The sequence below is a fragment of the Rana temporaria genome, chromosome 3, assembly GCF_905171775.1.
Source record: "Rana temporaria chromosome 3, aRanTem1.1, whole genome shotgun sequence".
Lineage (NCBI taxonomy): Eukaryota > Metazoa > Chordata > Amphibia > Anura > Ranidae > Rana > Rana temporaria.
Genome location: NC_053491.1, coordinates 44014688 through 44037667, shown reverse-complemented (window position 1 = coordinate 44037667; position 22980 = coordinate 44014688). Strand labels below are relative to the sequence as shown.

The window sequence follows — 22980 nt, the reverse complement described above, 5'->3', positions numbered from 1 at the left end:
GTGTTTACAACAGTAGGGGGGTGTGGCTGTAGGTCTGGATGTGTATGGAGTGTTGTTGGAGAATAGGGATATTATGGTTCACCTTTACAAATAAAATATAAAGGCGAACTGGCCCTTTAAGGTCCCCTGACTCCAGTAAGGTCACCAGTGTCCTATGGGTGCAATCTTCTTTATACTCGGTAGGGGGAGCGCTTGCACTGCAGATTCTTTTTCACGCATGCGCAAAAACATAAACAGCTTAGTGAAGCCGCTGTAAGAAGAAGTAGTGCGGTTCTCGTTCCTGGGTTGTGTTCGCTGCTTTCCATGTTATGGTTCGGCTTCGGGTTCAGAGGATTCGGGCAAGTGGGAGAAGGGGAGGGGCAGACCTTACCCGGGCCCGAACCGGTACACATTAGAGGGTCAGACCCGGAGCGGAGGAAGATCCTCAGAGCGGCTCCCTCCTGGAGTTACTCGGCTTTGGTGACAGGTGCGACACCTAGTGGTCACATGTGATATCGTCCTGGTGTACTCACACATGGGGGCTGGCTGATTGAATGGGGGAGGGGTTCTGGTTTTGTGCAGCAAACATAAGCCATGGTGCAGTACAAAGCACACCATGGAAATATAAGTCACTCTGTACAGCTGTATGCTGATCCCTGTGTGGCCATGCATCCTGAGAACAGCTATAGACAGAGAAACATGCTCTGTGCTTGTTCTAGATCGGTGGCCAGAATTGGGGCAGACAGACCAGGCGATGAGCATTTTCAGGAGGAGCTGAAAATGGCTTCCCTATATTTATTTTATATTTAATTTCTATATAATATTTATATTACATTGTTACACGCTGCACAAACTGTGCAATATAATTCATGTATAATATTATATTTATCTATGGCTATATTTATATTTTAATTTATATATTTTTTTATTTAATAATTTGTATATATTTTTAGAATATATATAAAAAAAAACATACACATATATAATATATATATATATGTATGTATGTATGTGTGTGTGTGTGTGTGTGTGTTTTATTTTTTTATTTATATATATATATATATATATATATATATAAAAAACCTACACACACACACACACACATATATATATATATATATATATATATATATATATATATATTAATATATGTGTGTGTATGTATGTATGTTTTTTTTTTATATATATATATATATATATATATATATATATATATATATATATATATATATAAAAAACATACATACACACACACACACACATATGTATGTATGTATGTATGTATGTGTGTGTGTGTGTGTGTGTATGTATGTTTTTTATATATGTATATGTGTGTGTGTGTTTTTTTTTTTATGTATTTATTTTTATATATATATATATATATATATATATATATATAAACCTACATACATACACATATATATATAATGTGTGTGTGTGTGTATGTATGTAGGTTTTTATATTTATTTATATATATATATATATATATATATATATATATATATATATATATATATATATATATATAAAACACATATACACACACACACATATATACATACGTGTGTGTGTGTTTTTTATTTATTATTTTTATATATATATATATATATATATATATATATATATATATATATATATATATATATATATATATATATATATATATATATAAACACACACTTTATAATCTTTGTCTCAGTATGGATCTAATTGAACATTCCTCTCCTTCGTGTTGTTTGGTTTTATGGATGTGGTGAGTTGATTTACTAAATCTGAAAAGTGCAAAATCTGGTGCAGTTCTCCATAGAAGCCAATCCGCTTCCAGGATTTTTTTTTTTTTTTTTACAAAGCTTATTTGAACAAGCTAAAGCTGATTGGCTACCATGCACAGTTGCACCAACCTTTGCACTCTCCAGTTTTAGTAAATCCACCTTTATTGTGTACTACCTGCTCATACAACAAATTGTTTCTTACTGTGTTTTTTTATTAATAGGCAGTGAGACTATTCCCGGCCTACAGCTACACATACACACGCTGCCTATGATTGGCGGTGTGCAGTGTCGGCTTCCTGGTGGGATTGCTCATGTGGGTTGGATCCCAAACATGTCCATTTAAAAAAAAAAAAAATGGACGGATAAGCTCAGGCGTGTTCGCAACTAGCACGTGCAGAGCCCACCAGGAAGTCGGCACGGCGCTAATCAGAGGCACTGAGACATTGTCCTGTAAGGATGAGCTCCGGCGTGTTCGCATAGAACACGTGCAGAGCCCGCCAGGAAGTCTGCACCCACGCTGCGCTAATCACAGCCAGGCAGACATTTCCCGATCTCTGCAGCCGAGCATCGGACAATGTCTGCCTGGCTGTGATTAGCACAGCGCGGGTGCCGACTTCCTGGCAGGCTCTGCACGTGTTCTATGAGAACACGCCGGAGCTCATCCTTTATGTCCTGATGCGCGGCTGCAGAGATCGGGAAACGTCTCACTGCCTGTGATCAGCACTGTGCCAACTTCCTGGCGGGCTCGGCACATGCTAGTTGCGAACACGCCTGAGATCATCCTTACTTGTAAAGTCCCCCACACACACACACACAGTTTCATTTAAAAAAAAAAATAGAAATGGACTCAGGCATGTTCGGGTTCCTAGTCCCAACCCACATGAGCAATCCCACCAAGAAGCCGAGACTACACACCGCCAATCATAGGCAGTGTGGGTATGCGTAGCTGCAGGCCGGGAATAGTCTCGCTGCACACCGCCAATCACAGGCAGTGTGGGTATGTGTAGCTACAGCCTGGGAATAGTCTCGCTGCCTATTAGTGATGAGCTCAGGTGTGTTGGAAACCCCACGTACCCGATCCCGCCAGGAAGTCGACACTGCACAGCGCCAATCACAGGCAGTGTGGGTATGTGTAGCTACATCCCGACAATAGTCTCGCTGCCTATTAGTGATGAGCTCAGGTGTGTTGGAAACCCCACGTACCCGATCCCGCCAGGAAGCCGACACTGCACAGCGCCAATCACAAGCAGCGTGGGTATGTGTAGCTGCAGGCCGGGAATAGTCTCGCTGCCTATAAGTGATGAGCTCAGGTGTGTTGGAAACCCCACATACCCGATCGCGCCAGGAAGCCGACACTGCACAGCGGCTGAGGGCAGTGGGGGCTGAATGGTGTGCCTGCTCTTCCATCTACACCTAAACACAGACATCTCATGCACCGGGGCTCAATGCTAAATGTCTAGTGTGCACAAGGCTTTAGCCACTCAGTTTGGAATTGCCTAAATAAAATAATTGTGATGGCGGAGGTGATGAAACCCTTTTACTGATAAAATGGAAGTTCTTCCAAAATGAAGAAACTGCTCCATGTGTGGATAGCTGATGAATGAGGACACATCAGATGCGGTGCACGCCCTGTCACTGCTGCAGACGAAGCACGCCTGCCATGTGAAACGCGTTGCCTCGCCTTTTGCCCCTGCCATTGTCTGTCATTGCTTTTTGTCTCATGATTTTATCTCCTCAATAAACTTTTCTATTTTTGCATCTAATATGTGAGTGCTGCCATCCTATTTTTTTGAAGTTCTTAAAGTTCTCTCCGGTTTTCTTGCAGTTTCCACACACTGACATGAATGACTTAGGCTGCATTCACACCTGAGCGTCGGTCGTTTTGTCGCGTGTATTCATCCTTTTTTGCGCGTTTGCATACAGCGTCGTCCAATGTTTTTGTACTTCCACGTTTTTTATTTTAGCCAATAGGAAAAATGATCATCTTTTCATCACTTGTTGCTATGTTGGTAGATTTTTTTAATCTTCTGCCTGGGTGAAATGTTCTATTGATTAAAGCGACGAAACGCCCGTACGAAACGCTCGTTGTCTCGCTAGTCGCTTGAATCAAGCGTTTCCATTACTTTCTATGGGAAATGGAAACGCTCAAAAACGACCAAACCGCCCAATACGCGCGACAAAAAAGGGTCCGGAACTTGTTTGAGCTTCAGGCGTTCGGCGTCGGGAGTTTTGGAGTGGAGATGTGGACCATCTCCATAGGGAATAATGTATTTTTTCTCCTCTAGCGTATTTGATTGTCGCGCTTCAGGCGACAAAACGCTCAGGTGTGAATGCAGCCTAAATCAGGTTTTCAGAATATTTTTTTGCCTTGCTGTACATTCATAATGACATGAATAGAAGTAATGAATGACAATGGGAATAGTCTTGCTATGATTTGTGGCTCCTGTAAAGTCTGGGTTTGTTTTTCAGATGACGGCTCTTTGTTTTTGTCCGGATTCCTTGGTGGATCTCCCCGGCAGTGTCTCGGTCTCAGCGGCCTGGATTGTCGGGATGTCCTCCCATCAGAGAAATACATCATCGTTCTAATGAAGGACAGGGTGGAGTGCTGGAACACCAACTCCCTACATCCCCCCGATGGAACGCTGCCAGAGCCCATGTGGAAAATGGAGGTGTCCCCTGGAGATAAATCCGGTAAAGGCAATTGGCTTACCTGACATTTAAAGCACAGGAGGCAATATTTTTACCAAGTCCTTTTGTTTTCTGTCTATGCAGATATCAGTGTGAGGGTATGACAGGGTTCGACAAACCCCGGGCGCCAGGTAACAGACCAGCGCTGTCAATAGCAGGGACAGGACAGCTGGGGAACCTCACAGGGGCAGAACACCAGGCCCCGGTGGCAAGACAACCTTTGCAACCCTGAAAGTTCTCCCACTGCTTTGGACCCTCTATTTTCTTGGTGTGCTGGTGACATATATCTCTTGTTTTCTGCCACCCTGGGGGGCCCCAGTATAGTAGGAAGGGAGCTCACTGCAGAACACGTGAAAGGGCCCGTTGTGGAATCGTAGTAAATGGGGAGATATATATATATATATATAATTGCATTTTATAGTTGGCCCCCTACTTTTGTCCCTGTCTCCCCATGTGCCCCCCCTAAATATGAAAGCTGGAGACGCCACTGATTTTCGGATCGTGTGTACGGGGCTCTAGGGAAGAGATTTATTTTGGATACATAGTTTTATTTTTAGGAATGTTGCTGATGATATCACGATTGCTTAAATATAATATTTAAATATGTGCTCTGTGTAAATAACATTATAATTTTTTGTAATATTTGCAGTCTTCCCCTTGGTGGGCAATGGATACGTATCACACCAACCTCCATTCTTCAGGGAGCTCCCCACCCCGGTCCAGGCTCAGAGGATTGCACTGGGGAACGAGCACATTGTACTGCTGACCACTGATGGGAAAATAATGACCTGGGGGGCCGGCAGGTAGGATATTGTCCACCATCCAAACATCGATATTGTGCGCCATCAACAGAGAGGGGATACATGAAGAGGAGGACAGAACAATTGTTGTCTATGCATTCTTGTGAAGGTGATGGACCCACAAACCCCAGTGCTGTATAAAGCTGATCCCTAATTCTCCTCTCCATTTTTAAATATTTTTTTTTGAAGCCCCATGTGTACTAGAGACCCATCTCCACATATTGAACCTTTCCCTACACCGTCCTGCACCGACGTCCATCTGTCTTTTCTCACCCACGTAAATTTGACTAGTAACGATACACAGGGGCTGATTTTCCCCCCAAAAAAGTAACCTTGTATTATACTTTTATATTGACTTCAAATGTCCTATCAAATGTGTAGGAAGCCCATGCTCGTCTTCTGGTCTTCTCTAGAGCCTCTTCCATCCTCTGGAACTCCTTAAAGGGGTTGTAAAGGTGAATGATTTTTTTCACCTTAATGCACCCTATGCATTAAGGTGAAAAAACATCCGACAATACCGCCCACCTTCAAGCCCCCATTATACTTACCGGACTCCTCTTCGCCGCTCAGCCTGGCCGTTGATTGGCTACACTGGATGGATTGAAAACAGCGCAGCCATAGGCTTGCGCTGCTGTCAATCACATCCAATGACGCGGTGCGCCGGGGGGCGGAGCCGAGTGATACAGTGAGCGGCAATAACCACCGGCTATATCACGATAGCGCGCCTGCAGGAACTCAACACCATGCAAGCTCTCATTAAGGTGTTAAGTCCTTGCGGGGTGGAGCTGAGACAGCCGCCAAGGGACCCCAGAAAACCAGGTTCTGGGCCACTCTGTGCAAAACGAGCTGCACAGTGGAGGTAAGTATAACATGTTTGTTATTTTAAAAAAAAACTTTACACCTTTTAACTCGATCTATCTTCCGATCTCCTACCCTGTCCACCTTTTAGGCGATTCCTAAAAATGTATCCCCACCTCCATCTAATAACTGGACTTCTTCTATCTTCTTCATCAGCTCATCCCTTAGTAGGGCCGGATTTACATATGTGCGAGTTGGATGCGGTTTTCACCACATCCAATTTGCATGACATGTGGAGCCGGTTCACACATGTCCAGGACGGCCACGGTGTGGTTTCCAAAAGGGTCCTGTGCATTTTTGGGTCTGGCTCAGGTGCGAATTCAAGCAAAAAAATCGGAACTGAATCGCACCTGAACTGGTGAACAGAAACGCACAGGACCCCAGGCTGGAAACTGCGGCCGCACATATGTGAACCCGGCCTTATTGGCTTTTGTATTACTTGACCCTCCCTCATAGATTGTAAGCTCTCACAAAATTCGAAATTTCGTAAATTCAAAAAATAAAAAAATGAAAAATTCGAAATTTCGAAAATGAAAAATTCGTAAATTTGAAAAATAAAAAATGTCAAATTCAAATATTCGAAATTTTGAATTTATGAATATTCGAAATTTTGAATTTATGAATATTCGAAATTTCGAATTTATGAATTTTCGAAATTTCGAAAATAAAACTTGAAAATTCGAAAATGAAAAATTCGAAATTTCGAAAATCGAAAATGAAAAATGTGAAATTGAAAAATTTGAATATTCGAAAATTCGAAAATTCAAAAAAAAAAGAAAAATTCGACATATTTCTAAAAAATTCGAAAATTCAGAATTTCTAAAATAAGAGAAAAAAAAGAAATTCGGAAATACAAAAATTAAAAATTCGTAAATTCGGAAATTAAAAAATTCGGAAATTTAAAAATTCGGAAATTAAAACATTCGGAAATTTTAAAATTCGGAAATTCGAAATTTCGGAAATACGAAAATTCGGAAATTCGAAAATTCGGAAATAAAAAATTTGTTGATACAAAAATTCGGAATTAACGAATTTCCAAATTTTCGTTAAACGAATAAGAAACGAAACAAATTGCACATGTCGAATACATGGATTGACATTGAACCAGCTGAATTTTGATCTGTCTATGGCCAGCTTTGGTAGACCAGTCCCAATGAGAAGGGATAAACACGTTTTGATTTGTTCCTTTTTCTTTCTTAGACATGGACAGCTGGGACACGGAGATGTAGAAGATGTCTGGGAACCTCGTATAGTGGAAGCTTTACATGGGGTACCAATGAAGGAAGTGGCAGCTGGAGGATGGCATTCTGCCAGTATCAGTGGTAGGCGCTATGAGATATTATTATTTCCATTGTAGATTGTCACAGGTGCATGTAAGTCTATGACACTGAGAAACAAATTGTATTTGGGTAAAGCCATCCAATGTGATAGGTCAGTGTTGTGTGGAATCTCTCCTGGCTTCCTCGAGATCTTTTGATTTGGACGGAGCGGTCTCCCCTCCTGATCTGTCTTCTCCAGCCAGTATATAATGGTCTCATTGTCCTCGCCGAGCTGTCTAAACATTTGTGGAGAATGCAGTAAGTATCCTGCCTTGTTTTTCCGTAGCTATCAGGTAGCCAAACCCAGAACTTTTCATGGGGATGTCCCATCTCTGGAGTCCCGGTGTTCTGCCGAGCTGGTTCCTCCTATCGAGATGGTTCCCTGTAGACTGCGCAGGCGCAATCCGAGGCGACGGAAATCTCCGAGCGGGAGCAGCTGTAGACGCGCTCGCTCCCGATGCCTGATTATAGACGCCGCCAATGCTTAGTAATACACGGCGCTCTATGCAGCAAGAGGCGGATGTGATACTGAGCAGTCCTTTTTTGGGGGATGGTTTTCTCAATAAAATAGAAGTCTCAAAGCCGCCCCTTGCTGTAAAGAGCGGCGTGGATAACCAATCAAAAAAGCACTGCTCAATATCACATCCGCCCCTTGCTGTGTAGAGAGGCGTATACTATAGAGCGCAGTGTATGAGCAGGCATCGGGAGGGAGCTCGTCTAAGGCCCCATGCACACGAGACGCTGTTAAACTCGAGTTCAGAGGCATTTGGGCATTTTTTTGAACACATTTAATGTTATCCTATGTGTCCATGCACACATTCACGTTTTTTTGCGTTTTAAAGCAGTTGGGTTTAGGCTTGTTTTTTCAGATGCAAAATTTTGGGTTCAGACGCAAACGTTTTTGCGTTTCAAAGCTTTGGGAGGGTCTACAATGTCTTTGTTATGAACGCTGATAGCCGCCAACGCGGTAAAACGCCGATAAACGCGGCAAAACGCTGCAAAATTCGCGGGAAAACGAGCGTTATAAACGCCGGTTTTTGCCTTTGAAAACTTGAGTTTACATGTGTTTGCATTTGCTTCTCGTGTGCATGGGGCCTAAGCTGACAATCAGCTGTTGAGGCTCGGAGATTTCCGTGGTGTCCTATTGCGCAAGCGACGCGTCTGCACAGTCGAGGCAGGAACCTATCCGATGGAGGAACCAGCTCGACAAGACACCGGCTTGCTCTTCCTTGAGACATTTTCCCTTGTTCACATCATTACATTTTCCTGATGGGGGGAGGGGGGGTATTGTGTATAAAAGCTCATTTGAACCCCTGCCCTGTGATTGGGAATGGTGCTCTCACTGTATGAAGCATATCTATGCTCGGAATGTAAAATTATATTCACTTCTACATTGTATTTCAAAATGTTCTAGCCTATATTCCTATTCTAATGATCTTGAAGTTTGTAAATTTACTTTCTGATGATCCCCACACAATTACTTCCTTGAATTCTGTAACATGTAGTCACTATGTCCTGTGAGAAGGCACTGCTGTGTCACACATTTCACAGAACCTGCCTTCTGAACTGCTGAGAGGAGGAGTTTCAGGAGGTGGAGTCCAAGGATTACTGCTTGCAGACAGCAATGTACCATGGGATATGTAGTTCTTAGAAATGGAAGGTAAACGGCAGAGGAGAAGTTGCAAAGTATGCAGGGAATCCAAGAAGTTGTTGAAAGAGATGGTCAGCACACAGGCAGCACTTATAACGTGAAAGGAGATTTTAAAACTTAAAAGAGAAGTATACCCAACATTTGTAACGTTTGTTCTCCTGTGGATCACAAGAGTGCAGTTCATTCTGCACTCCTGTGACATGGCTTCAGCAGACAGCGGGCTGAAGTCTGCTGACATTAGACAGCCGATCCAGGCTTGGCCAAGATTGTGACCATAAATGCACTGGCACCTGGCTCAGCCTCTTAGCGAGCCACCAATCCCCATTGACAGCCCAGCACTACAGTGAGCGTGGGGGGGGGGGGGGGGGTGAAGAGCCAGTGACTGACAGTCACCAACTCTCTGCTCACCAAGAACTGAGCGATCGGCAGTGTTTGATCGCTCAGTTCTCAGACTTGGATCTGACGAGGAACAGATTCTGCATCCTAAAAGCGCATTATCGCACCTATAGCGTTAAGGAACAGTTAGGATGTGTTGTACAGACGTTGATGCTGCGTCAGGCAACTCTTCTCAAACGCCCTGTGTGTGGGAAATAATCACTTTTGACGCTTTGCAGCCACGCGGTAAATGCCATAGGCGCATTTAAAGTGCGTTTAAGGTGCGGTTGTGGTGCATTTCAGTAGAAGTGAATGGAGGCAGTTGCAACGCGTCAGTGTGCGCCTCTCTGCAGGCAGCGTATTTGGCTTAGCAGCAACACTAAGGCTGCATTCACATCTAGGCAGACAAAATCGCGGCGTTTTGTCCCGCGAATTGTGGCGACAAATAGCAGCGTTTTGTACCGCGATTTGCGGCGACAAAACGCTGCGATTATCCGCCTAGATGTGCCCCTTGATTGTCCCCCTATGGAGATGGTTCCCATCTCCTATGCCGAAAGCCGCCTGAAAAAAAAGGTCCGGGACTTTTTTTCAGGCGGCAGGCGTTCGGCGTGGAGATGTGAACCATCTCCATAGAGGGCAATGTTAAATCATCCCTCTGGCGTCTCGGGGCGGCAGCGGCGTCACACTACAGACGACAAAACGCCTAGGTGTGAATGGGCTCTAAGGCTGCTTTCACATTGGGGATAAAGCCGCGGTGACGGTATAGCCACGCTATTTGTAGCGCCGCTATACCGTCGTATTTACCGCGATATTCGGGCGCTAGCGGTGAGGTTTTAACCCCCGCTAGCGTCCGAAAAAGGGTTAATACCGCCCGTGTTGCGGGCGGTATTACCGCGGTTTCCCATTGATTTCAATGGGAAGGCACGGTATAGGAGCGGTGAACACACCGCTCCTATACCGCAGTAAAGATGCGGCTAGCAGGACTTTTGGAGCGCTCCTGCTAGCGCACCGCTTCAGTGTGAAAGCCTTCGGGCTTTCACATTGAACACTACAGGGCAGGTTTTTTTCATGCGGTATAGCGGCGCTATTTTTAGCGCTGTACCGCATGAAAAACGCCTCAATGTGAAAGGGGCCTAACGCTGCAGTGTGAATACCTCCATCTGCTCCCTATTGTAATAATTATGAGTGGCATTGTTAGGCATTCGGAAAGCGTTTAGGCTGCATTCACATCTAGGCAGACAAAATCGCTGCGTTTTGTCCCAGCGAATTGCGGCGACAAATAGCGGCGTTTTGTACTGCGATTTGCGGCGACAAAACGCCGCGATTGTCCGCCTAGATGTGCCCCTAGATTGTCCCCCTATGGTGATGGTTCCCGAACGCCGAAAGCCGCCTGAAAAAAAAGGTCTGGGACTTTTTTTCAGGCGGCAGGCGTGGAGATGTGAACCATCTCCATAGAGGGCAATGTTAAATCATCCCTCTGGCGTCTCGGGGCGGCAGCGGCGTCACACTACAGGCGACAAAACGCCTAGGTGTGAATGGGCTCTAAAACCGCAACCCAACCGCCTATTTTCAACGCCTGTGTGAAAGCGCCCTGTGCTTTTTATAGGCTAAAGTGATGTGTCCTCAAGCAGCCCCCTTAAGAAGCAGAAGTGTGGTTGTAACCCCCAGTTTTCAGCACAAAGGCCTTAACAAGCTAGAAGAAATGCAGTGACCCGGTGGCTAGTTTGACTCCTTAGAACGCATCCATAAATGAAAGCTCAAGGTTTGGTGGGCTTGCCTTACTCCTGATGTATTGAGTAACCACACTGAAATGTTTCTTCCATCTAGAAGGTGGAGACATTTATTGCTGGGGATGGAATGAATCTGGCCAGCTTGGGCTCCCATCAAAGACACAAGCACAAGAGAGTAAGTTCATTTGCGGTGCGTTTTCTCAGCAGCTTGTTATGTGACATTATAGACGGCAGTGTTTTATTTCTGCTCAGGAATGATCCTTCGGGATGTGAGTGCAGAGGATGAGGATGATGAGGACAGTGGATATATTGCAGTCCAGTCCTTCCCAGCATTGATTGACCTCCCTCAGGAATCAGAAGCTTCAAAGATAAGCTGTGGGTCCCGTCACACGGCTGCAGTAACACGTAAGTACTTGCAGTATTTTCCGGTCTACATCTCACATGGGCATTGATAATGTAACAAATTCATATACATGAACTGACTACAGCCTATTAACCACTTAAGACCCGGACCTTTAGGCAGCTAAAGGACCTGGCCAGTTTTTGCGATTCAGCACTGCGTTGCTTTAACTGGCAATTGCGCGGCCGTGCGACGTGGCTCCCAAACAAAATTGGCGTCCTTTTTTTCCCACAAATAGAGCTTTCTTTTGGTGGTATTTGATCACCTCTGTGGTTTTTATTTTTTGCGCTATAAACAAAAATAGAGAGACAATTTTGAAAAAAAATCAATATTTTTTACTTTTTGCTATAATATCCACCAAAAATATATAAAAAAAATATTTTTTCCTCAGTTTAGGCCGATACGTATTCTTCTACATATTTTTCCTAAAAAAAAGATCACAATAAGCGTTTATTGATTGGTTTGCGCAAAAGTTATAGCGTTTACAAAATAGGGGGTATTTTTATGGCATTTTTATTAATATTTTATTTTTACTAGTAATGGCGGCGATCAGCGATTTTTTTTTTATTTTTTTTTTAATTTTATTTTTTTGGGTACTGCGACATTATGGCGGCCACTTTTGACACTTTTGACACATTTTTGGGACCATTGGCTTTTTTATAGCGATCAGTGCTATAAAAATGCATTGGATTACTATAAAAATGCCACTGGCAGTGAAGGGGTTAACACTAGGGGGCGGCGAAGGGGTTAAGTATGTCCCTGTGTGTGTTCTAACTGTAGGGGGGGTGGCCTCATTAGGGTAAATGACTGATCGCTGTTCATACATTGTATGAACAGAAGATCAGCATTTCTCTCCCTGACAGGACTGGGAGCGGTCCCCGCTCTGTAACGAGCGATCGCGTGTGCACGAAACGCTAAAACGCTGTAAAAACACTTCAGTGTGAAAGGGGTCTAATAGTTTGCAGCAACATCCACACAAGTAGGACACCCAATGTTAGAGGTGATTTATTCTTCTAAAGCAAATGCACTTTTTCAAACTGGTACCGACTAGTATTCCAACGCTCGTCCTCTTCTGCGGACGGCGCTGGACTCCAGGACAGGTAAGTGTGCCGATAATAAAAGTCAGCAGCTGCAGTATTTGTAGCTGCTGACTTTTAATATATTTTTATTCAGCGGACATCCGCTTTAACTGATGATGCCTTTGGTTGTTAGGAGGTTGACAGCTAGAAGGTTGTAATGGTGCACAATGAAAACCTGTGGCTTTGTGTAACTAATAGAGAGGCTTCAGCCACACACCGGCTTGAGAACAATTTTTAGGTATTTTGCTAAGGCCTCCCTGAATAAACCTCAAGGCACCCTGGTTGCAAAAGGCTAGCTTCTAGCAACCAAAGTGGTTGCAATGTACAACTAATAGGCTACTGATGGGTTACTATGGCAGCTGCAGTTCATCTAATTTTCTTCACTGTTCTTTGCAGGTTCTGGCGAGTTGTACACCTGGGGGTGGGGTAAGTACCGTTTATTCCCTTATTCTCAGAAGAAAAAAAAACTGTTAATCAGGCAACAATGAAAATGTAGAACATAGAGGAAAACATATGGTTTTACTATCTAGTGATCCTGCCAGTGGATCCTTTTATTCTTCACTTCCTGTAACAGACCAAGCTGTCCAGCAAAAGAAGAAGTTACAGGGTTGGGACAAACCATTTACCACTGACGAGGGGCGCTGCCTACAGTCCGCGTTTATTCATCTGTTTTTAGGTTCAATAAATGTTTATTGGTTTACAAAGTAGAAAGCATTTCCATAGAAAACTTTAATTGTTCAGAGTGTATTCGTATCAAGTACACATTAACAATAAACGCAATCGCGGTACGTATGGCGTCACAGATTAACCTGTGTGCTTACTTATACCATGAGCCATAGACATGGAAGAAAAGGGACAGGGAATAATGGAAAGGGGAAGTACGGGGGGGGCATTTATATGGGATACACCTTAATAAAATGGGAATGGTTGGTGATATTAACTTCCTGTTTGTGGCACATTCGTATATGTGAGGGGGAAACTTTTCAAGATGGATGGTGACCATGGCAGCCATTTTGAATCAAACTTTTGTTTTTTCAATAGAGAGAGGGTCATGTGACACATCAAACTTATTGGGAATTTCACAAGAAAAACAATGGTGTGCTTGGTTTTAACGTAACTTTATTCTTTCATGAGTTATTAAGTTTCTGACCACTTATAACATGTGTTTAATGTGCTCTCCAGTGACATGCGTCGAGTGCTACGCTGAATGAAGCTAGGACAGCCACTGATGTTTCTTCATTAGATCCCTTTCACACTGGATACGCCTATAGCGGAGCGTTAAAATCGCGGTAAAACACAGCGATTTTACCGCAATTTTAAGGCGTATCCAGTGTGGAAGGGGTCTAATGAAGAAACATCAGTGGCTATCCTAGCTTCATTCAGCAAGAGCCCACAGCGTAGCACTCGCCGCATGTCACTGGAGAGCACATTGAACACATTTTATAAGTGGTCAGAAACTTGTAAATAACTCATGAAAGAATAAAGTTACGTTAAAACCAAGCACACCATTGTTTTTCTTGTGAAATTCCCAATAAGTTTGATGTGTCACATGACCCTCTTCCTATTGAAAAAACAAAAGTTGGATTCAAAATGTCCGACTTCAAAATGGCCGCCATGGTCACCACCCATCTTGAAAAGTTTCCCCCCTCACATATACTAATGTGCCACAAACAGGAAGTTAATATTACCAACCATTCCCATTTTATTAAGGTGTGTCCATATAAATGGCCCACCCTGTAGATCAAATGGCAAACATTGGTTCTGGGTCTCTTTTTTTTTTTTTTACCCCCAGAAAGGTTAAATTGAACTACAAGCGCCTGTTGGTACTTGTTGTAGTTTCCCATACATAGAACTGACACGGCTGGGTGGGCGGAGACAATATTTGTGTCGTAAATTGCCTCCAGCATTGCTCCCATTATTTCTTGCTGGAGGCTGCCATTTTGCTGAAGCCCAGTTCCCCTGAGCAGCAGCAAATCTTTAGGCTATCAACAGCTTGGCCTCTAGTCTCTCTGCACAATGTCAAAAATAGAGAGCAACTGAGCATGTGCAGAGCAGGGTGAGACGGTGCATTTCTGGATTTTAAACAGTTATTTCTAATGTTTTACATGGCTCTACCCGCAAAGGAGTCCGGCATGAAGTAATCGAGCAGGACTTAATGTTCTGTCTTGTAATCTTCAGGCCTAAAATGCTCATTTTAACATGCAAAATGACACTGAAAGGGTTAAACCAACCCCCCCCCCCCCCCCCATGCTATTATAGTCTAATTCTAAATGAAATGGTTTCCAGCACACGATACAAGAGATCTCGCCTCCAAATACAGAAAGGCTTCTTCACAGTAAGAGCTGCGAAAATGTGGAATAAACTCCTTTAAGAACTAGTTTTAGCCAGCTCAGTAGATTGTTTAAAAAAAAAAAAAAAAAAAAAAAAAAAAAGCCTGGATCATTTCCTAAATGTACACAATATAACTGGATACTAACATTTATAGGTATTTGCACCAGGGGGTAGTTGATCTGGGGAATATCCAATCGCCTCCTGGGGTATCGGGAAGGAATTTGTTTCCCTGCTGGAGCGAATTAGATCATTTTTTCCCACAAGAGCCTGCAAAGCATTACACACATGATGGGTGGATCAGGGGTGCAATGCCAGGCTCCTGCAGACATTTCCTGCCTGGAAGTATCAATGGATTACAAGGGTCACTAATCAGCACTTGTAGCTTCTTCATTTACAGATGTGAAGCCCCATGCAGCCACACCTAACCACTTCTCATCCCACATACAGGGAAATGACGTCCGCAAGGTGGCTCTGCCATCCTGGGCGGCCGTCGTATGACATCCTCGGTCCTCCCGGCCACACGGGTGCCTGGCGGCCGCAATGTCCCGTGATCGCCAGTTACAGAGCTAGGGACGTGGCTCTGTGTGTGTAAACACACAGAGCCACGTCCTGTCAGGGAGAAGAGACCGATGGTATGTCCCTTGTACATACGGACACCGATCGGTCACCTCCCCCTACAGTTAGAATCACTCCCTAGGGAACACATTTAACCCCGTGATCACCCCCTAGTGTTAACCCCTTCCCTGCCAATGACATTTAGACAGTAATCGGTGCATATTTATAGCACTGTTCGCTGTATAAATGTGGATGGTCCCAAAATAGTGTCAAATGTGTCCGATCTGTCCGACGCAATATCGCAGTCCTGACAATTACTAGTAAGAAAAATAACCACCAATACTAGTAAAAAAAAAGTCATAAATCTATCCTCTTGTTTGTAGATGCTATAACATTTGCGCGAACCAATCACTATACACTTATTGCGATTTGATTTACCAAAATATGTAGAATACATTTTGACTTAAGCTGAGGGGAAAAAAAAAAAAAATCCCCAAAAAGTTGGGGTATATATTATAGCAAAAAGTAAAAAATATATTTTTTTTTTCAAAATTGTCATTCTTTTTTTTGTTTATAGCGCAAAAAAAAAAAAAAAAAAACACGCAGAGATGATAAAATACCACCAAAGGAAAGCTCTGTTAGTGGGCAAAAAAAAGGACATCAATTTTGTTTGGGTACAGCGTCGCACATCCACGCAATTGTCATTCAAAATGTGAACGCTGAAAATTGGCCTGGGCAGGAAGGGGGTGAAAATGCCCGGCATTGAAGTGGTTAAATGCGACAGTGGCTGCGGGGGAGAGGGGTCCTGGAACATGTTGCACCCTAAATACAGGTGTAACATGCTCCAAAGCTGAACTCTTAGTATAGAACTATATTTTGTCAGGATGGTAGATTTACTGTATATACTCGAGTATAAGCCAAGTTTTTCGGCCCTTTTTTATGGGCTGGAAATGACCCACTCGGCTTATACTAGAGTCTGTGTACCCGAGCCCGTGACATGCATATTCAGACGGCGGCCGGGCAGTGTTAAAAAGTCACGCTCCTCCTTGTCCTGTTCCGTGATAGGGGGAACACTGAACACAGTTAGCCGGATTCAGAAAGACTTACGGCGGCGTATCGTATATTTAAGCGTATTCTGGAAACCAGATACGCTTAAATTTGGCCAAGATACAAGCGACGTAAGTCTCCTATGCCGTCGTATCTTATGTGCGTATTTAGGCTGGCCGCTAGGGGCGTGTACGTGGATTTACGCGTTGAATATGTAAATGAGCAAGATACGCCGATTCACGAACGTACGTACGCCCGTCGCAGTAAGATACGCAGTTTATGTAAGACATACGCCGGCGTAAAGATAAACCACCAAAATGATGGCGCAGCCCATGCAAGGTATGGACGACGGAACAGCCGTCGTATTTTAGGTCGTTTGCGTAAGTGTACGTGAATGAGGCTGGGCGTAGGTGACGTTCACGTCGAAAGCAATGAGTATTTGCGACGTGATTCTGAGGGGTCTCATTTACAAGGGGTCACGGGTACTTTACATGGAGCACGCGCACTACTTGCCTATTTTGAATTAGGCGGGGTTACGCTGGGCCATTTGCGCTACGCCGACGTAACTTAGGGAGCAAGCGATTTGTGAATACTGGCCTTGCCTCGCCTCTCTATTTTACGTTGGCGCAGCTCAAATAAGCTGAGCTGCGCTACGCCAGCTTAAACATACGCCGATGTAGTGTCTGCTGGGAAACTTGAGTGTTCCGCCTATCACGGAACAGGACAAGGAGGAGCGTGACTTTTTAACACTGCCCAACCGCCGTCTGAATCTGCATGTCACAGGCTCGGGTACACAGATCGGCAAAGTGATTATGCAATGGGCACAGTGAGGTCAGGCTGCAAATGGGCACAGTGATGCGTACAAATGTGCATTGTTGACCCTCTTTTTCCACTTACAGTAGCTGCTGCATTCTCACCCTAGGCTTATACTCGAGTCAATACGTTTTCCCAGTTTTTGTGGTAAAAGTAGGTGCCTCGGATTATACTTGGGTCGGCTTATACTTGTGTGTATATACGGTATTTCAACACAATTCAAATCAGACTTGTGCGTCAGTCGGGGATTGTAGTTCATAACAGTGCTTGCTTTAAAATGCTGTGTATGTAACTATTTTTTTTGTATTATTTTATTTGCAGGAAGATATGGCCAACTTGGCCATGGAGATCTGAAGAGCTTGGATCATCCAAAACGTGTGAATTTTTTTCCCCCCAAAAAGTTTTGTGTTATAGATGTGATATGTAGACATTGGAATACGTATGTGTTGTGCCAGGATGCTGAATAAATATTTTAGTTTATCACAGTGACGTATTATTTGGGTGTTGTTGGAGATTATTAGCTAGATTCAGGTAGGCAGGCTTATCCTTGTGGCGGCGTAGTGTATCGTGTTTACACTACGCCGCCGTACGTTAGCGAGGCAAGTACATGATTCACAAAGTAATTGCCTGCTAAGTTACGGCGGCGTAGCGTAAATGTGGCAGGCGTAAGCGCACCTAATTCAAAATAGGCTGAGGGGGCGTGTTTTATGTTAATTTGGGTTGACCTGACGTGATTGACGTTTTTTTGGAACGGCGCATGCGCCGTCCGTGTACATATCCCAGTGTGCATTGCGGCTAAGTATGCCGCACGGTATTGGTTTTGACGTGGACGTAAAACCCTATTCACGGACGACTTACGCAAACTACGTAAAATTTTCAAATTTCGACGCGGGAACGACGGCCATACTTAACATTACTATTCCAGCTATTTGATGGAATAACTTTAGGCCTGATAATGCGTTACGTAAACGGCATATCTGTACTGCGTCGGCCGGGTGTACGTTCGTGAATCAGCGTATCTAGTGATTTACATATTTTACGCCGACCGCAATGGAAGCGCCACCTAGCGGTCAGCCTAAAAATTACACTTTAGGATACGACACCTACGCCGCTCGTATCTGAGCCTAAGTACCGCACATTCAGACTTAGGCTGGCATATCTACTGATACGCCGGCCTAAGTCTTTCTGAATCCCCCTATATGGCTGCATTCACACCTGAGCGTCGGTCGTTTTTTTCCGGCGTTTTGTCGTACGTATTAATGCTTATTTGCGCGTTTGCATACAGTGTCGTCCGACGTTTTTTTATTTTAGCCAATAGGAAAAATGATCATCTTTTCGTTGCTATGTTGGTAGATTTTTTTTATCTTCTGCCTGGGTGAAATGTTCTGTTGATTAAAGCGACGAAACGCCCGTAGCAAACGCTCGTTGTCGCGCTAGTCGCTTGAATCGAGCGTTTCCATTACTTTCTATGGGAAATGGAAACGCTCAAAAACGACCAAACCCCTTTCAGCGCCTGCCAGTGTCCTTTTTACAGTAATCAGCGCATTTTTATAGCATTGATCGCTGTATAAATGACAATGGTCTCAAATGTGTCCACCTTAAAGTTGCAGTCACGATAAAAATCGCAGATCGCCGACATTACTAGTAAAATAAAATATTTTGTAGATGCAATAACTTTTGCGTAAACCAATTAATATACGCTTATTGTAATATTTTTTTTTATTATTTATTTATTTTACCAAAAATATGTAGAAGAATACATATCGGCCTAAACTGAGAAAAAAAATGGGGATAATTATTATAGCAAAAAGTACAAAATATTGCTTTTTTTTTCAAAATAGTCGCTATATTTTTGTTTATAGCGCAAAAAATAAAAATTGCAGAGATGATCAAATACCACCAAAAGAAAGCTCTATTTGTGGGGGAAAAAAGGACATCAATTGTGTTTGAAAGCCATGTCGAAACGTCCATGCAATTGTCAGTTAAAGTGACGCAGTGCCGAATCACAAAAAGTGGCCCGGTCATTTGGCGGGGCTGAAGTGGTTGTTATACAGCACAGCGCTTGTGCTGTGTCATTTCATTCCCTGTAATACCTGGCTGATTCTGCCTGGCTATACCACCCCTGTATGCTGACTTTGATATATCATGGCTGCCGAGCTTGCCTCCATCCGCAGCCTGCTCTGTGTCTCTTGTGTGCCCCCCCCCCCCCCCCCCCCCCCCTCTCGGTCTGACAGCTCTGTGTCCAGGCCGCTCCCTCCCATCCTGCTGCTCAAATTACTGTTTATTTTTCATATAATCCTCAGTTTTTTTACTGTAAAAATAATGCTGTATTTACCTTGTTTACATAGCGCTGATCTGCGCTCATTGACCCGCCGCTTCTCTAGTCTCTCAGCCTGACAGATGCAGTGGGTGGGGCCGCCTCTCTCCTGACTGACGTCAGCGGAGAATCCCCAGCCCCACCCACTGCATCTGTGAAGCAACGGCTCAATGAGAGCAGATCAGCGCTCTGTACGCAAGGTATCTACAGCATTATTTTCATAAAAGCGCAGTCACAGGGGGCATTACAATAAAAAAAAAGAGGATTATGAAAAATGTAATGGTGGGTTATCAACCACTGTAATAATTTATACAACAATAACATGCTCAGGCTGAACCTTATGGTATGTGGCCAGGTTAATTGTGGCGGCCCCAGGAAATTAGGCCTATCTGCAACATGATGCTTCTCCTTTTTATTGGTGACCCAGGTATACAGTATGTAGTTAGTTGGTTTTATTACTACAAACAGCTTTAATGAGGACAAAAAGCTGTGGGAAGAAAGGCCAGGGCTACACTGGTAATTTGCATGGTCGTTTAGCTACACTGAATCGCAGCTGCAGGAAGCTACTGATTTCTGTGGCTGGGATTAACAGCTGCCGCAGGTATTCGTCACTCTTCGCACAGCCAGTGATCACCTGAGGTAATTGTGGCTGAACGCATATACAAGATCACCACAGGTAAGCTCTGGCTGTGTGAACAGAAATGAATACCTGCTGTTGCAGTGTACAGACTCGGCAGCTGTCAACGCCAGCCACAGAAATCGGTATATTCCTGCTGCTGGGATTTGGTATGGCTAAACATCCGTGCAAATGGTACCTTAAATTGGAGTTTCGGACATTTGTTTATTTAAAGTCAGCAGCTAAAAAAAAGTCTAGCTGCCGACTCTTAATAAACAGTGTTGTGGCAAAAACTGGGCTGTATGCAGAGCATACCGCCATTTTGCCCTGTGCTATTAAGCGCAGAATCCGTCTTAATGAAATAATCCTTATTTAAGCTAAATAGATTCACTCACCATATTCTCTGCCATTCATTCAAGAGACCTCACACCAGCTAGTTCTCAAGTCACCGTCATCACCATCATTGGCCTTCCTGGCTCAGCACAGCTCATTTTATTTACCCAAACAGGAAGTGCTCACTGCACCAGTTAAACACCTCCCCCATGGGAGTGGTCATTACATGATGTCCCCTTGACACAGCCAACACCATATAAGGACATTCCTTCTAACAGGAAGTCCCATAGAATACAGGAATAGAATATAATACAATGAATAGAAATACATACAATGCTGCTAAAGTCTTATGGGCGTGTCCGAGTCAGGGAGTGCCCCCCTGCCTCTAGAACCAATCACAAGCTCTTGTATTATTCGCTGATAGAATCCTGAATCTGCACCATTCCTTAGAATAATGCATATCCAGATTATACCCTTATTAAGGTGGAATGGAGGCTATCTACAGGCGTACGCTACGAATCCCAAGCCATGCTTATCAGACAAGACCCAGATAAGAACGCACATCTATCCATAACCACTCGTGTGCTTGCGGAGTGAGCGCATCCCCTCAACGATCGTCTGTGCTAAATGCGCAGAGGGCCCCTCGTGGGCGGACATATGCCCATGCCGCAAACATCACATTCCAACCTCAAGACATTTTCTACTACCAGACGAGACTCAACCAGCCTCAGACCGCCCCAGCCAGCTCCATTTAGAGCGGGCTGCGGAAGTACTAAGACTGGGTGCCATTATGACAATACATCTTCAAATTTCCACCACAACAGCCACTCACCTGTCCCACGATCCATCGGTGTACTCACATATAGTTACATACTGTAGTAGGTGAGGTTGAAAAAAGACACAAGTCCAACCTATGTGTGTGGTTATTTGTCAGTATTACCTTTTATATCCCTGGATGTTGTGGTCGTTCAGGTGCCTATCTAATAGTTTCTTGAAACCATTGCTGCCCCCCCGCTGAGACCACCGCCTGTGGAAGGGAAATCCACATCCTTGCCGCTTAGCGTAAAGAACCCTCTACGCCAGGGGTGTCAAACTGGTGGCCCTCCAGCTGTTCCGAAACTACAAGTCCCATCATGCCTCTGCCTGTGGGAGTCATGCTTGTAACTGTCTCCGCCACATCCTCTAAATGAAGAGTCTCACGTACCGCAGTAATAAGAGCTCCAACAAATTCCTTGTCAGCAGACTCCGCAGCAGAGTCATCCTCGCTGTCCATGTGGGTTAAGCCCGCATCCTCTGACATGACAGAACCAGAAGCAGCAACAGCGTTATCAGATTCTGCGTCAGAGATATCCCCAGAAACAGCCTCCGGGGGGGGGCGCTTTTTACCCCCCAACCGAGCACTGGCAGCTTCAAACCTGGTGAGAAAAGACTCCAGGACAGCCGACACCGATTCAACAGATGTGGCAGGGGGAGGGGCGCTTAGGGTTAATTCCGGCATTGTGAGGAATGAGGGGCCTGATTCAGGCTCCATATTGCAGCTGCCGTGTCACCCCCACTGCCAATGGCAGGAAAAAAGTCCCCCACAGGTCACCTCCCGGCCGCTAGAGCACAGTCTGGGGCCCCCTGAGACTCACCACCCCCCTGGTACAGCGCGGTCTGTGAAGGACAAGTGTGTGCCGAGGAGAAGCTGCAGCGCTGCGTCTGTCCCCTCAGATGATTCGCGGTCTTTTTTCCCCGCCGAAACGGCCACTAGAGGCCGAACTAGTGCTGAAAACGGCGCCGGCCACAAGAAAATGGCCGCCGAATAATACAAGCGCGGCTCCGGCAAAATGGCCGCCGTTGCGCAGTTTTAAAAAGACAGTGTACCCAAAAATGACAGTACACCAAAACAGCACACAGCACACACAAAAATGCCCAGAATGTCCACCACAGTCCCCTGCAGTGACACAGAACAGCCCCAGCCATACCCGAGTGAAAATAAAATAAAATATGAGCCCCAGGGAAAAAACCCCCTGCACAGCCGTCACCCAAAGGGGGAAGGAGGGAGAGAGGAAAGCAGGGGAAAACCCTCAGTCGACCTCCCAAGGGAAAACATTCCAGCCAGACCACTTACCTGAGTAAGGGGCCACTACTTACCTGTCCTGCGACTACCCGGCTGGAGGTATCCCAGACAGAACCAACGTCCGCGAACGGCATGGCTGTCAGCCAGACACACTGTGACAAGGCCATAGAGACCGGTCATATGTGTGCCCTAGAACCGAAGTTCCCCGGCCGCCCCTGGAGCAATGGGGCCTGTCGTGGACGTCCCAAAGCGGAG

At 44.6% G+C, this 22980-nt stretch overlaps 1 protein-coding gene across 1 annotated transcript; it reads left to right on the top strand.

Moving 5' to 3' along the window:
- Nucleotides 1–200: 200 nt before the first annotated feature.
- Nucleotides 201–17880, top strand: RCCD1 (RCC1 domain containing 1). Its single transcript, XM_040342479.1, has 8 exons — nt 201–466; nt 4221–4442; nt 5089–5242; nt 7298–7419; nt 11270–11347; nt 11425–11577; nt 13048–13077; nt 17719–17880. Exons 1-8 carry the CDS (start codon nt 304–306, stop codon nt 17862–17864), a joined length of 1068 nt encoding a protein of 355 aa, XP_040198413.1. The 5' UTR covers nt 201–303; the 3' UTR covers nt 17865–17880.
- Nucleotides 17881–22980: the final 5100 nt, after the last annotated feature.

Coding starts and splice junctions, on each gene's coding strand:
- RCCD1 (XM_040342479.1), top strand. CDS start 304: ATGTTATGGTTCGGCTTCGGGTTCAGAGGATTCGGGCAAGTGGGAGAA. Junction 5,243..7,297: donor ATGACCTGGGGGGCCGGCAG/GTAGGATATTGT, acceptor TTTCTTTCTTAG/ACATGGACAGCTGGGACACG. Junction 11,578..13,047: donor TCACACGGCTGCAGTAACAC/GTAAGTACTTGC, acceptor TGTTCTTTGCAG/GTTCTGGCGAGTTGTACACC.